The 15,315-nt window shown below is 43.4% G+C and overlaps 1 protein-coding gene across 2 annotated transcripts; it reads left to right on the forward strand.

Moving 5' to 3' along the window:
- The first annotated feature begins 2,927 nt into the window (after nucleotides 1–2,927).
- chtopb (chromatin target of PRMT1b) lies at nucleotides 2,928–10,084 on the forward strand. 2 transcript variants are annotated; one of them, XM_062991700.1, is made up of 6 exons: nucleotides 2,928–2,985; nucleotides 3,968–4,044; nucleotides 4,141–4,291; nucleotides 5,223–5,364; nucleotides 5,522–5,650; nucleotides 9,529–10,084. In XM_062991700.1, the coding sequence occupies exons 2-6, from the start codon at nucleotides 3,983–3,985 to the stop codon at nucleotides 9,690–9,692; spliced, it is 648 nt and encodes a 215-aa protein (XP_062847770.1). In that variant the 5' UTR covers nucleotides 2,928–2,985; nucleotides 3,968–3,982; the 3' UTR covers nucleotides 9,693–10,084. The 2 variants fall into 2 exon arrangements, with proteins under 2 accessions (XP_062847770.1, XP_062847768.1); XM_062991698.1 differs by having other exon boundaries at nucleotides 2,934–2,985; nucleotides 3,952–4,044.
- The last annotated feature ends 5,231 nt before the right edge of the window (nucleotides 10,085–15,315 follow it).

Raw genomic sequence — 15,315 nt, forward strand, 5'->3', positions numbered from 1 at the left:
AGCGCGAGACACACACACACACACACACACACACACACACACACACAGCGCGAGAGAGAGCGCGAGGGAGCGAGGGAGGGAGGGAGGGAGGGAGGGCGGGGCCGTGTGGAGGATCCAGCCAATCAGAAGCTGAGTTGATCCAGACGTGACGCTGCAGCCTGTCTGTCTGTCTCTGCCCTGGAAGGTCAATTTAATTAGGACTGAAACGGCAACCTGAGAGGAATCAAATACACCAACTTTTACCCTGTTTAATGCCTCATTTACTATCAGGGTCAGTCCTTGTTCATGTATTACCAGTTTACCAGTTCATTCCAAAGCCGTTTAGTTGTGGTGTGAGATACTGCAAAATTTGGTATCGATCCGATACCAAGTGAATACAGGGCCAGTATCGCCGATATCGATCCGATACCGATACTTTTTACTTGTAAAGCGCTTTATTTATTTTCAGGTAGGAAACAGCAGTGTGTCATGATTTATGAGGTGAATGTATCATCAATATGCTTTGACTAATAAATGATTTTGTGTTCATTAGTTAATCATGTGCAGTGAAAACCCACTACAGTTTGTAGGTGAATAAAAAGTTATTTTATTAATGTAATAAACTTTAATGAAGTCTGGGGTTTCTGTTCAGAAACAATTATATAACCTTCTTCTCCTGGGCCTTTGTCCCGCTCGGTTGTGGGGTCAGCTCTTCGGCGGATCGTGATCCGCGCATCGATTTGGCACAATTTTTACGCCGGATGCCCTTCCTGACACGACCCTCCCTATTTTATCCGGGCTTGGGACCGGCACTACAATGCACTGGTTTGTACATCTAGCGGCTAGGTATCTATAGGACAATTCAGTGTTTCCAATTAGCCTGGTGGCATGTCTTTGGACTGTGGGAGGAAACCGGAGCACCCGGAGGAAACCCACACGGACACGGGGAGAACATGCAAACTCCGCACAGAAAGGACCCGGACCGCCCCACCTGGGGATCGAACCCAGGACCCTCTTGTTGTGAGGCGACAGTGCTACCCACCAAGCCACCGTGCCACCCTAGAAACAATTATATAATAAGGAAACATAATCCCTACTCTCACTGCACTCTCTGGCTTTTTGTAAAATAAAGTACAGAAAATAGTAAAGAACGTCAATTCTTTTTTTCAGTGAAAGTTTTTGTGCATAAACAATAATATAATAAAACTAAATTCATTACTTTCACTGCACTTCTTATCTGGCTTAAAACAAAGTACAGTACAACATTATAACTGAAGAACAATTTTTTTTTAATTGACTGATGAAAATATCCACTATTTCTCTCTCTCACTGCTGTATGTATTTTCTCTGTGTCGCTTAGTCACATGACGGCACGACAGTAAAACACAGCGGAGCAGGAGGAGCAAAGTGTGTGTGTTAGATGTGAAGGAGCGCACACACACACACACACACACACACACACACACACGTCTACTTTTGGATAAAACGGGAGGAACGTACTGAATGTAGCGGAGAAAAAACTGAAACTAAAGTATCGATCCCATCGCTAGATTCGATCCGATTCCGATACCAACGTTGGTATCGATAATATCGATATTTGGATCGATCCGCCCACCACTACTGTTTAGTCATTATAGACCCTGCACAGTTGTGCTGGAAGAGAAAGGGGCCTTCCCTAATGCCAAGTTCACACTACACGACTTTCCAAGCGGTCGGGTCGCTGTACGGTTCACACCACACGTCTGGATCTCTTGTAATCGGGAGTCTTTCAAGTCGGTGTTTCGAGCGATAGGGGGTCACACACTACACCATCTATCGCCAACTGGAATCGCAGGCGAGCTTCTCTGCTCTCCCAAACTACGTTCTGTCACGAAAACTGTAGCACTGTCGTCTCACAGCAAGAAGGTCCTGGGTTCGAACCCCAGGCGGGGCGGTCCGGGTCCTTTCTGTGTGGAGTTTGCATGTTCTCCCCGTGTCTGTGTGGGTTTCCTCCGGGTGCTCCGGTTTCCTCCCACAGTCCAAAAACATGCCACCAGGCTAATTGAAAACACCGAATTGTCCTATAGATACCTAGCCACTAGATGCACAAACCAGTGCACTGTAGTGCCGGTCCCAAGCCTGGATAAATAGGGAGGGTTGTGTGTGTCAGGAAGGCCGAGGAAAAAGAAGATTTGTATTGTATTATTGCTGCTGGTATCACTGAGAGCTTGATTTGTTCACCCAAAGCTCATTAATCATCTGTAGAGATAAGTTTACAGACACTTCCCGTCCAATCTGATGGATCTGCCGTGAACGATGGGCTAAACTGCCTAAATCCAGGTGCGCAAAGCTCATCCGGGAGGAAAGACGTGCTCTTTTGAACAAATGGGCATAAATTCCCATAGGCTCACTGCTCAAAATAGGGGAGACTTGGATGGTTTTGTAGCGGAAAGTCCAATAAGCTCATGATTATATGTCCCCAAAGCGTTGTCCATATGTTGTATTTCTTCATTACTCCATAGATTTCTCATAGGAATTTCTTTAAAGGATTCAAATATGCGTGCTATTCCTGAAAGAATTATTTACTTATTTATTTATTTAGTAAATTATTCATATCATAAAGTATTCGGTTTTATTAGCGTGTTGCACATTTGATGCAAAAGCCTCAAATCTAAGTATGACATTTTTTACAGGAGTCGATTCCCAGAGCCGGATCAAAGAATCGACTCCTTCGGGAAAACAAATCACTACCACAAGTGTGCTACTTCAATGTATGGACAGTGTTTATGAAATACTGGTACTGACCGCTAGATGGAGACAAAGTATCGACTTGAACTGTAACGATCAGTCGCATTGAGTGGTCGCGTCCTAATTTTCACACACTTGCCCTTCACACGATGTCAACATATTGAAAGCTGTTGATTGACACATTAGTGCACTACAGCAGTAATGTTTTGCAATTTGGGACGCAGCCACTGCACCTAAAATCCGATTTCAATTAAACCTGAGAAGTTACCACTGTCGTTTGTGAGTGTTTTTCATGTTTATTATCTATTTCTTTACTTTTTTTAAATGTGTCACACTAAAACTGTCAACAGTAAAACTGAGAAGCTTGCTTGATGTATGTTTTCCAGAAATAAGTGATTTTTTAGACCTAATTATGTTTACACTAACGTTAATTAACATGTGCTTTACTTCCATCTAGTCAAACATTTGTAAACAAGTCAGATTTCAATTAAAGACTGTAATGTAAACATTTTTTGTTTATTAATTTATACATATAGAATATAAATTGGTATTTGGAAAGAGTTGCTAACTGCTAACCACTTCAGAAAGGTTTGGAACGCTAGCTTGGGTGTGGTAACAGTGTTCCGTACAGTTTGATTTTGTATTAAATTTATCCGATTAATTAAATAAATAAATGCTACATCAAAAAAGAAAAGCCAATTTAACAGGTCGTTTAAAATAAAATAAACAAAACACCATTTGAGCTCCACATACCAGTATTCTATCATACATTAAATGAGGCGGTTTATAAAGAGATCAGGGTTTTAAGGTGATTGTAAGGTTGTCAATTAGTTAATGTAAATAAATCACTGCAGCATTGCATTTTAATTATTATTAACAGTCAAGTACTTTTGTAAATTAGACTGGGGGTGGCATGGCGGCTCGGTGGGTAGCACTGTCGCCTCACAGCAAGAAGGTCCTGGCTTCGATTCCCAGGTGGAGCGGTCCGGGTCCTTTCTGTGTGGAGTTTGCATGTTCTCCCTCCCCGTGTCCGCGTGGGTTTTCATCCGGGAGCTCCGGTTTCCTCCCTCAGTACAAAGACGCGAGCAAGTGAGGTGAACTGGAGATACAAATTTGTCCAAGACTGTGTTTGACATTGAACTAATGAATCGTGTGTAACGAGTACCCAACATTTCTGTCATGAATATAACCAAAGTGTGTAAAACATGATGTTAATGAGTTATTACATTTATGCTTCATTTTCAGTTCTTGGTTATTGCAGAGTTCGGGGACGAAGATGAATTCTCCATTCTCGCCGATCCTGCTGAAAAGCACCTCATCCATGTCACTACACGATCGGTAATAATCGAATTCATATCAGAACTTGGTATAGTTTGTATATTTGTATCTATACTGGGTTTCTTCATCGTCATCATGATTTTATTTTTCACACAGCTTCACCTACATGCTGCAGAATAAGCAGCCTTTGCTGGTGGACATCGACAATTCAATGCCCCAGGTCCAGGCAGCTTCACTGCAGAACCAGCACCTGGCTCAGCAGTTGGCCAACCGGCCCTCAGTTCTGGCAGCCCTGCAGAACAGATCGGTGAATCTCTATTTTTCTATATGGCCAAAAGTATTCGGACACCTTATAATGAGCTTGTTGGACATTCCATTTAAAAATGAGTATGGCTGGGCACTGATCGTGGTAAAAAAAAAAAAAAGTTCATTCCAGTTCATTCCAATACTGTTTAGTATTTATAGATTTTGCTTTGTGCACAGAGGGACATTTATGATGGACCAGGAAAAAGCCTTCCCTAAATTGTTGCTTTAAAGTTGGAATTGTTGCTTCTTGTTTCTACACTCACTGTCCGTTTTATCAGCTCCACTTACCATATAAAATCACTTTGTAGTTCTACAATAACTGACTGCAGTCCATCTTTTTCTCTACATACTTTTTAAGCCTGCTTTCATGCTGTTCTTCAATGGTCAGGACCCCCACAGGACCACCACAGAGCAGGTATTATTTAGGTGGTGGATCATTCTCAGCACTGCAGTGACACTTACATGTGAAGTCAAGTCAAACAGCAGCAATGGATCTACAAGGTGGACCAACTAGGTAGGAGTGTCTAATAGAGTGGACACGGTATTTAAAAACTCCAGCAGAGCTGCTGTGTCTGATCCATTCCAGCACAACACACACTAACACACCACCACCATGTCAGTGTCACTGCAGTGCTGAGAATGATCCACCCCCTAAATAATACCTGCTCTGTGGTGGTCCTGTGGTGGTCCTGACCATTGAAGAACAGCATGAAAGGGGGTAACAAAGCATGTAGAGAAACAGATGGACTACAGTCAGTAATTGTAGAACTACAAAGTGCTCCTATGTGGTAAGTGTAGCTGATAAAATGGACAGTGAGTGTAGAAACAAGGAGGTGGTTTTAATGTTATGACTGATCAGTATAATTTTTATTAAATAATTGATTTAAAGACTGTGATAACTAATATCTAACTATCATTCTTAAAACCTCCAGAATCTGAAACAGCGTCTGGGTAAAAGGAACGTTAAGGCGAGACTTGGCAGGCCGGTGATGAGGGGAGATTTTCACGGTACGACTGGGTTCTGGGGGAAACCGAGAGGAAGAGGAACACTACTCAGGAATTTACCACAGAAAGGTGAGTAGAAATACAGGCTCTCATACACATTTCCTTTAGGTATAAATGATCATGGCGTATGTAATTCTACACAACAGATGGTTCTAAACGTATCTGAGCTTATTACTCCACTGACCACCGGTTGCAGATTTAATAATAAAAACGTTCTGATGTGCAGGTATGAGCAGATTACACGTCTCGGGTTTAGTGGTGCACGGGGGCCTGATTTCACCACAGGAAAGCGTTTACAGGAGCGGAGAGCAAGTGTTGCAGAGCAGAAGATATACAGGAGCGATGAGAGGAAGAGGTAAACCTGCCTGCGTTAGATACTGTTATATTGTGTAACATTTTTGGATGAAATGAACAACAGTGTTTCTCTGCCACCATCACAAAGTACAAGTAAGAAATTCTCTTTTTTTATGCATTATTCATTTTTCTATCCCATCTAGTCGTGTTCATTTACCCGTGCTATTGTAAAGGGTGTCCCGAAATTCACGCAAGAAGTAATTTTGATAGAGAACACAGGTTTTTAATTAAAATTTGTAAATTTTTAATTGATTCATAAAGTATACAGTATAGGGTTATGTGTGGAATAGCATTTAGCAGACGCCTTTATCCAAAGCGACTTACATTACAGTTACAGTGTACAGTCTAAGCAATTGAGGGTTAAGGACCTTGCTGAAGGGCCCAACAGCAGCAACCTGGCAGTAGTGGGGCTTGAACCAGCAACCCTCTGATCACTGGTCCAGTACCTTAACCACTAGGCTACAGCTGGCCCATGAAATTTTCCATGACCATTTTGCATAAATGTGGCTGAATTTCGTTGATACAGCGCTCAATTTCCTCCTTCAAGGCGTGGGTGGTCATGGGCTTGATGGCATAAACCTTAGACTTCAAAAAAAACCCAAAGAAAGAAGTCCAACGGCGTTAAATCGCATGATCTTTACCGCACAAATGGCGCCAAATTCAAATCTTGCGTGAATTTTGGGACACCCTATATTTCTGCTTCCATCGCTGCTCTTCTGACCGAGGAGAGCTGTCACTAATATGCGTCCGCTTTTTATTCTGTTCGGCTAAAGCTCGTTTGCTCAATTCCAACCAATTAAAATGATAATAATCAATTAAAATTTAAATGACACATTCCGTGCTACCGAAAATGACACAGAAAAGTCACAAGGCAGCTACTCACGTGAATGCGTCCTAAAATTACAGACATTAGTTATAGTATTTACATTTTGTTTAAACAGTTGTTTTTTTTGCAATAAAAGCTTACTTATTTATTTTACTTAGGTTGTTAATAATAATGGCAGCTAAACATAATCATACAGGTCAGTCTTTTAGGATGGTTCCTTATTTTTCCACTCTTTAAAAGCCAGATTGACCACTTTCATTTGCCCTTAGGTGTAAATAAGTGAGTAAATAGTAGGGCTGGCACCGGTATCGGTCCGATATTGGCCCAAATCACTGGATCGGATATCGGAAGGATATTGAACCGATACTGTTGCTTAATGTAAATAAGGCCGTTGTTTGTGTGTAAAGCAAATAACACACGAAGATACGTTCCAACAGAGTGCTGTAAAATAATTAAATGTTCAAACATTCGAGTGGGGTCTCACGAGAACGCTACTTTAATGTCGCAAACACAGAACAACATAGCCGGAGCCTACTGTATCATTTTCTAATCTCTTCCCTACACACTCGCTCCCTATACCCTAGCATTGTACACTTAACATTCTTAAAGGGCCAGACAACATATACAGTGTATCACGAAAGTGAGTACACCCCTCACATTTCTGCAAATATTTCATTATATCTTTTCATGGAACAACACTATAGACATGAAACTTGGATTTAACTTAGAGTAGTCAGTGTACATCTTGTATAGCAGTGTAGATTTACTGTCTTCTGAAAATAACTCAACACACAGCCATTAATGTCTAAATAGCTGGCAACATAAGTGAGTACACCCCACAGTGAACATGTCCAAATTGTGCCCAAATGTGTCATTGTCCCTCCCTGGTGTCATGTGTCAAGGTCCCAGGTGTAAATGGGGAGCAGGGCTGTTAAATTTGGTGTTTTGGGTACAATTCTCTCATACTGGCCACTGGATATTCAACATGGCACCTCATGGCAAAGAACTCTCTGAGGATGTGAGAAATAGAATTGTTGCTCTCCACAAAGATGGCCTGGGCTATAAGAAGATTGCTAACACCCTGAAACTGAGCTACAGCATGGTGGCCAAGGTCATACAGCGGTTTTCCAGGACAGGTTCCACTCGGAACAGGCTTCGCCAGGGTCGACCAAAGAAGTTGAGTCCACGTGTTCGGCGTCATATCCAGAGGTTGGCTTTAAAAAATAGACACATGAGTGCTGCCAGCATTGCTGCAGAGGTTGAAGACGTGGGAGGTCAGCCTGTCAGTGCTCAGACCATACGCCGCACACTGCATCAACTCGGTCTGCATGGTCGTCATCCCAGAAGGAAGCTGACGCACAAGAAAGCCCGCAAACAGTTTGCTGAAGACAAGCAGTCCAAGAACATGGATTACTGGAATGCCCTGTGGTCTGACGAGACCAAGATAAACTTGTTTGGCTCAGATGGTGTCCAGCATGTGTGGCGGCGCCCTGGTGAGAAGTACCAAGACAACTGTATCTTGCCTACAGTCAAGTATGGTGGTGGTAGCATCATGGTCTTGGGCTGCATGAGTGTTGCTGGCACTGGGGAGCTGCAGTTCATTGAGGGAAACATGAATTCCAACATGTACTGTGACATTCTGAAACAGAGCATGATCCCCTCCCTTCGAAAACTGGGCCTCAGGGCAGTTTTCCAACAGGATAACGACCCCAAACACAACCTCCAAGATGACAACTGCCTTGCTGAGGAAGCTGAAGGTAAAGGTGATGGACTAAACCCAATTGAGCACCTGTGGCGCATCCTCAAGTGGAAGGTGGAGGAGTTCAAGGTGTCTAACATCCACCAGCTCCGTGATGTCATCATGGAGGAGTGGAAGAGGATTCCAGTAGCAACCTGTGCAGCTCTGGTGAATTCCATGCCCAGGAGGGTTAAGGCAGTGATAATAATGGTGGTCACACAAAATATTGACACTTTAGGCACAATTTGGACATGTTCACTGTGGGGTGTACTCACTTATGTTGCCAGCCATTTAGACATTAATGGCTGTGTGTTGAGTTATTTTCAGAAGACAGTAAATCTACACTGCTATACAAGCTGTACACTGACTACTCTAAGTTATATCCAAGTTTCATGTCTACAGTGTTGTCCCATGAAAAGATATAATGAAATATTTGCAGAAATGTGAGGGGTGTACTCACTTTTGTGATACACTGTATGTAATTCACATTACATGACGAGTGTCGTTTATTGCCGTCATCTTGATGCCATGATTAACGTGTGCCACTGGTCCACAACTCATCCGCAACAGCCATTCAGAAATTAAAACACACTGATCTGCTTCAACTTTTAGCATTTTAAACAATCATCTACTACTGCCACATCTAAACACACTGTTTAAACACAATAAAAAGCGCTTTATAAACTACTTTATTTTTTTCCCCCTTTAGCGCATCCAAGTGTTCAGTTTGCATCGTGCTTCCTCACTGTCTATGCCGAACCCCGCCCTGACCGAGGAGATCGAAGCTAACCCATATCCCCCCCCGAAACATGGGCAGCAGCCGGATGCATTTTTGCCACCCACACATTTATGAGTTTGGCGCCACCTAGCGTTGCATGCTGAGAGACACACCCTAAGGGCGCTCTTCCTCATCTCTTGTGCAGGCGCCTCTAATCAGCCGGCAGAGGCCGTAATCGCATTCTGACAGAGAGAGACCCACATCCGGTTCTTTGTCCCCCCCCCCCCCCCCCCCCCCAACTGAGCAACCGGTCAATCGTTGCCCATACAGCCACTCGGCTTCTTACTATTATTATTATTACTGCTTAGTTGTTTGAGAGGAGAAATGACGGTATCGGATTGGTATCGGTATCGACAGATACTCAATTTGCAGTATCGGACATAAAAAAGTGGTATCGAGCCAGCCCTAGTAAATAGGTAACTGTGTGTTGACCTGTGATGGAACGACACCCTATTTAACATTGCTGAAGAGTTAATAAATGAGGAGCCGTAATTCTGGTTTTTGTGTACGTGGGTGTCTGACGTCTAGTCTCTGCAGGTCGCGGCTGGGCCGCAGGACGAGGCAGAGCAGAGGGTCGGCCTCTCCCCACTCGAGAGCAGCTGGATGAGCAACTGGACGACTACATGTCCATGACCAAGAGTCACCTGGACGCCCAGCTGGACGAATACATGGCTGAAGTGGACTCGGAGGACGTGCTGTAACGAGTCCGTCAGCTTCCTCGGGACCTTATTTCGCGGCCTGATCGAAAATGTCGGGCGTTGATCTGAGAATTAATCTATTGCTGACGTGTTCGCACGCCGGGTCGGCCATCACGCTCCGTAAATAACAACCTTAATCAGGGGAGCGGCAGGCGGTTCATTATAGTCTGATGCATCGATTCAGTCCGGCTGAGAAATAAGGCCTGTTTGTTATCAGTTCATTGTTGAAGTAAATTTACCACAGACTGCAGGACTTTCTTTCAATTCTCATCATTTAACACATTTAATACCGCGGTGTGCTTGGCTGACTGAAAAATCAGGAACCGTAAAATGTGTTATTTCAAAATACACTGATCAGCCATAACATTAAAACCACCTCCTTGTTTCTACACTCACTGTCCATTTTATCAGCTCCACTTACCATATAGAAGCACTTTGTAGTTCTACAATTACTGACTGTAGTCCATCTGTTTCTCTACATACTTTGTTAGCCTCCTTTCATGCTGTTCTTCAATGGTCAGGACCCCCACAGGACCCCCACAGAGCAGGTATTATTTAGGTGGTGGATCATTCTCAGCACTGCAGTGACACTGACATGGTGGTGGTATGAGGAGTTTTTAAACACCGTGTCCACTCACTGTCCACTCTATTAGACACTCCTACCTAGTCGGTCCACCTTGTAGATGTAAAGTCAGAGACGATCGCTCATCTATTGCTGCTGTTTGAGTCGCTCATCTTCTAGACCTTCATCAGTGGTCACAGGACGCTGCCCACTATTCTCAGTCCAGCAGCGCTGCTGTGTCTGATCCACTCATACCAGCACAACACACACTAACACACCACCACCATGTCAGTGTCACTGCAGTGCTGAGAATGATCCACCACCTAAATAATACCTGCTCTGTGGTGGTCCTGTGGTGGTCCTGACCGTTGAAGAACAGGGTGAAAGGGGGCTAACAAAGCATGCAGAGAAACAGATGGACTACAGTCAGTAATTGTAGAACTACAAAGTGCTTCTATATGGTAAGTGGAGCTGATAACATGGACAGTGAGTGTAGAAACAAGGAGGTGGTTTTAATGTTATGGCTGATCAGTGTGAATTTAGGCATCAAATAAATAAATAATATATAGATTTATGTGATGGTCACCGCTCTCCTTTAAGTGTTTCAACAATTCCCTCAGTTTGAGACCGTATAGGGTCTCTCAGCAGACCCATCACCAAATACTTTGCTTTAAATTGGAAACGCGGTGCTTTATTGGGGCATTTGTGGGGCGTCTTGGTTTAACATCCATGTGCACATGTTAAATAGCTCCTTAGCTTTAAAATGTCTTAACAATTAACAATTATAATACAGGGTTGACATAAGGAGACATTTCTGTAGGTGTGTTTGTTCTGTTAATGTGTTGGACTGGTTTTCCTGGCACTGATGCCTCGATTTATTAATATACGTTTGTTTGTGTGAGATTAATCGGTTTATACAGTTAAATTAAACGCTTGTTTACTTGTGTACCGTATTTGGTTGATGGTGGCTGAACCATGCTGTGGAATTCCTGCATGTTCATGTTATTCTAAGCTTAAAAACCTCATAGGCAGTTCATAAGTTCATGCTATTGTTTATGTAATAAATGTTAAATAAATAATTAATAAATACACCTGATGTTGTTTGTTTTGTGTATTGTTTGCAAATACAAGCAAACACACAGTAATAAGAACTTTAAAACAAATTAAACGAATTAAAGTGACTTTTATTCAAGCGACACACATTTAGTCCATGATTGTTTACACGACCCAGGCAACACAAGTAATGCATCTTAATCTGGTATTATTGTTTTTCTCCCGATTTTAGCGCGTCTAATTTTTACCCGATTGCATTACGCTTCCTCTGTGCTGATGCTGATCCCCGCCCCAATTGAGGAGCGCGAGACTGACACGCGCCCCCTCCGACACGTGTGCAGTAGCCGACTGCATCTTTTCACCTGCACGAGGCGAGTATATATGCGGATCAGGTTTGTGCACGGAGAGCCGCACCCTGATCAGCATTATCCCTCGACTCTGTGAAGACATCACAACCAGCCAGCAGAGGTCGTAATTCACTTAGTTGTGATTTACATTTTCAGCATTTAGCAGATTCTTAGTACACAATCTAAGCAATTGAGGGTTAAGGGCCTTGCTCAAGGGCCCAACAGTGACAACCTGGCAGTGGTGAGGCCTGAACCGGCAACCTTGTGATTACTGGACCAGTACCTTAACCACTAGGCTACAGCTGCCCCTATGAGTCTCTATCCGGCCGATCGTTGTTCATGTAGCCTCCCAGCCCAGCCTGATGGCAGAGCTGAGATTCGATACGACGTATTTGAAATCCCAGCTCTAGTGTGCTAGCGTATTTCATGGAACACCTGTGATATTATTTTTTATAAAAGTGTTCATTTATAAAGGAACGATTGGCGTTCTGTTGTTTCTTTTGCACAAACCAGTTGTTCATGTTTCTAAAATCAAGCCTTTCGGTCCTGTTCTGTCCTGCCGGTTTGTGTTACGTGAAATATTTTGTATCGGAAAGATGATGCGATGCCACAGGATGGAATAACACAACACGAGGCACCAACAGACACTAAATAAAAAAAGGCAGGGGCGCAAATAAACATCAAACCACGTCTCAGTGTGAGTGTTTGATTAATGAAGCTGTTTTTAAACGCAACATTCTTTGGTTGTTGCTTCATCCGTGCTGATTGCTTTTACGTGGGAGAGTTCGGAGTTGAAATGAACGCTAAGATTGATGAGCTTGTTTTCCTTTGCATTGCTGGGATGGAGCTGGTACCAGTAACGGAAATGCTCCGAATAAACCCATGAATGTGAGAACGTGGAACAGTGGAACTGGGGTGAAATCTACATGGCAGTGTGCAACTAACTCACTCACTTTCTTAACCGCTTATCCAATCAGGGTCATGGGAGGGAGGGGGGAGGGGGGGGGGGGGAGGGGGGGGGGGCGCCAGTCCATCGCAGGGCACACACACACACATTCACCTACAGGGCAATTCAGTGTCTCCAATTAACTTGACTGCATGTTTTTGGACCGTGGGAGGAAACCCACGCGGACACGGGGAGAACATGCAAACTCTGCACAGAAAGGACCCGGGCCGCCCCACCTGGGGATGGAACCCAGGACCACCTTGCTGTGAGCCATCGTGCCGCCCTGTAGTGTGTTCCTGCATTGGGCTCAAAATTGGACTTAAATAGTCTCTGAAACCATTGCACAAATCAGGATGAAGCAGTTATGAATGATCCCGTAATTCATCCCCCAATGGCAGTTTAGCCCATCGTTCATGGCAGATTTATCAGATTGGATGGCAAGCATCTGTTAACCTCTGCACAGATGATTGATGGGTTGTAAGTCTGGGCCAATCAAGGTTGAGCCAGTCAAATGGGCTAAACTTCCTAAATCCAAGTACGCAAAGCTCTTCTTTCTGTGTGGAGTTTGCATGTTCTCCCCGTGTCTGCGTGGGTTTCCTCCGGGAGCTCCGGTTTCCTTCGACTATCCAATGACGTGCAAGTGATGTGAATTTGAGATGATTGTGTTTAAATCGTGAGTAACCTGTAACTACCTGCACTAAACAACATCACCTTAATGAGCAGTCCAATAATAAATGAATAAATCGCTGGCGTGAGGATCCATGTTAGACGGGAGATGTTCTGATGCACAGAAGTTTGTGAACACTTGACCGTGAGCTTGTTGCCATGGCGTTAGCATCTGGCGTGGCTAAAACACCTAAAATCAATAACATATAACGATAATAATTCAGGGTTGCCCACCCACTTTCGCAGAATCGATTCCTCCTTCCGAGCTTCACGGACCATTTAAACTTTTCTAACCAGCACAAAAGTCGCTCGCGCAGAGACATTAATGACCACGTTCTTAAAAGCTCCAAACCACACCGAGCTGTTCTGCTGTCGAAGGTTCCATTGCTTGGAAACTCATTTAAGGTCGACTTATAATAAATGACACATAAAATAACAGCAAAAAGGTCAATGTGTCCGATAAACACCTTCAAATTATAATATGTTCTTTATACTTGGGCGTCTTTGGTCTTTATGAATTCATGAAGTATCCAAACCTTCTTTTTTCTCAATTATATGTGTTGTGGGTTTGATATTAATGGATATAGTTAACATTTTTACTCATCAGTCTACACACAATCCATAAAAAACAGTATTTAGAACCTTTATTTAATCATTTGTAGGAGCCTCTTGGGCTTCCATTCCTGTCACAACCCTCCTTATTTCTTCCAGGCTCGGGACCAGCATTAGGAGCTCACAGACAAGTGCACCTCCCAAAGCCTAAGCTGAAGCTGTTAAGCCAAACCCCTTGACGTAGCCAATCATGTCTGTGTAGACGCCCAACCGGCTGATAGCACTGCTGAGATTCAGACCACAGGTCTCAGTGTCAGTGGTCTAGTGACGTTTGCATTTTTTTTCCAAGCAATTGAGGGTTAAGGGCCTTGCTTGAAGGCCCAACAGTGGCAACCTGGCAGTGGAGGGGTTTGAACCAGCAACCTTATGCTTACTAGTCCAGTATTTTAACCGCTAGGCTACAACTACCTCAGATAGTAATTATAGCTTTAAATCTCTTTACAGCTGTTAAGCTAAACCCCTTGACATAGCCAATCATGTCTGTATGTATACCCAACCGGCCGATAGCACCACAGAGATTCAAACCCCAGATCTCAGTGTTGGTGGGCTAGTGTATTTTATGGCTGCACCACCTGAGCACAGACAGTAATAACAGATTCAAATCTTTTTGCATATTCGACGATTCTTTGCACACGTGGATTGAGGCGGTTTTGCCCTTTCTTCATGGCATAACCTGTCACGCTCTGTCGGATTGGAAATCGATGGTCTCTCCACATACACAACAATCATACAGCAGTGTATGTAGGGATATCCATCAGATGCTGTGTAGTGTTTGCTTTTCTGCCCAAAGGGTTCGTTTTTGCCTAATCACGACAGAATATGATATGATAAGGATATGAAACAATTTTGAAGACATTGAGTGTTTACAGGACCACCGTGGCCTCTATTTTCTATTTAAAATAGAAGAAGCTTGGCACAACCTTGAACTCTTTCCTGGAGTTGGCCGTCCTGCCAAATTGCAGTACACTGTAAATCAAGCCTTTAGCAGAGTGGCAGGAAGGAAATCAATGCTGAGTGAAGGACGTACGATAGATCGCTAAGAGTAAATGGCACGCTGGCAACATGAGGAGACAAACATTTAACTCTTCACATTCCACATCACCTCATTCGAATCGTTGTTGACTGTAGATAAATCCCTAAAATTGCAAATGCATTGCAATTCTTCTTTAAGGAACATTCATTCACAATATCATGCTGTTGCTGAGCTTCTGAGCAGCAGGGACAGGTAGATCAGTAAGAATTGATGGATGGATGAAAGCAGTCGATTATACTGTAAGAACATCCTTTAGGAAAATGGGTTTCTTTTAACACAAAACACAAAGCGTACAGCCAAAACAACACTGGACTGACTTCAAGGTAAGTGTCTGAACGTCCTTGATTAGCTGTGCAGAAAGGTTTACAGACAGTTGCCATCCAATCTGATGGATCTGCCATGAACGA

Source organism: Trichomycterus rosablanca, chromosome 3, assembly GCF_030014385.1.
Source record: "Trichomycterus rosablanca isolate fTriRos1 chromosome 3, fTriRos1.hap1, whole genome shotgun sequence".
In the NCBI taxonomy this organism is placed as follows: Eukaryota; Metazoa; Chordata; class Actinopteri; order Siluriformes; family Trichomycteridae; genus Trichomycterus; species Trichomycterus rosablanca.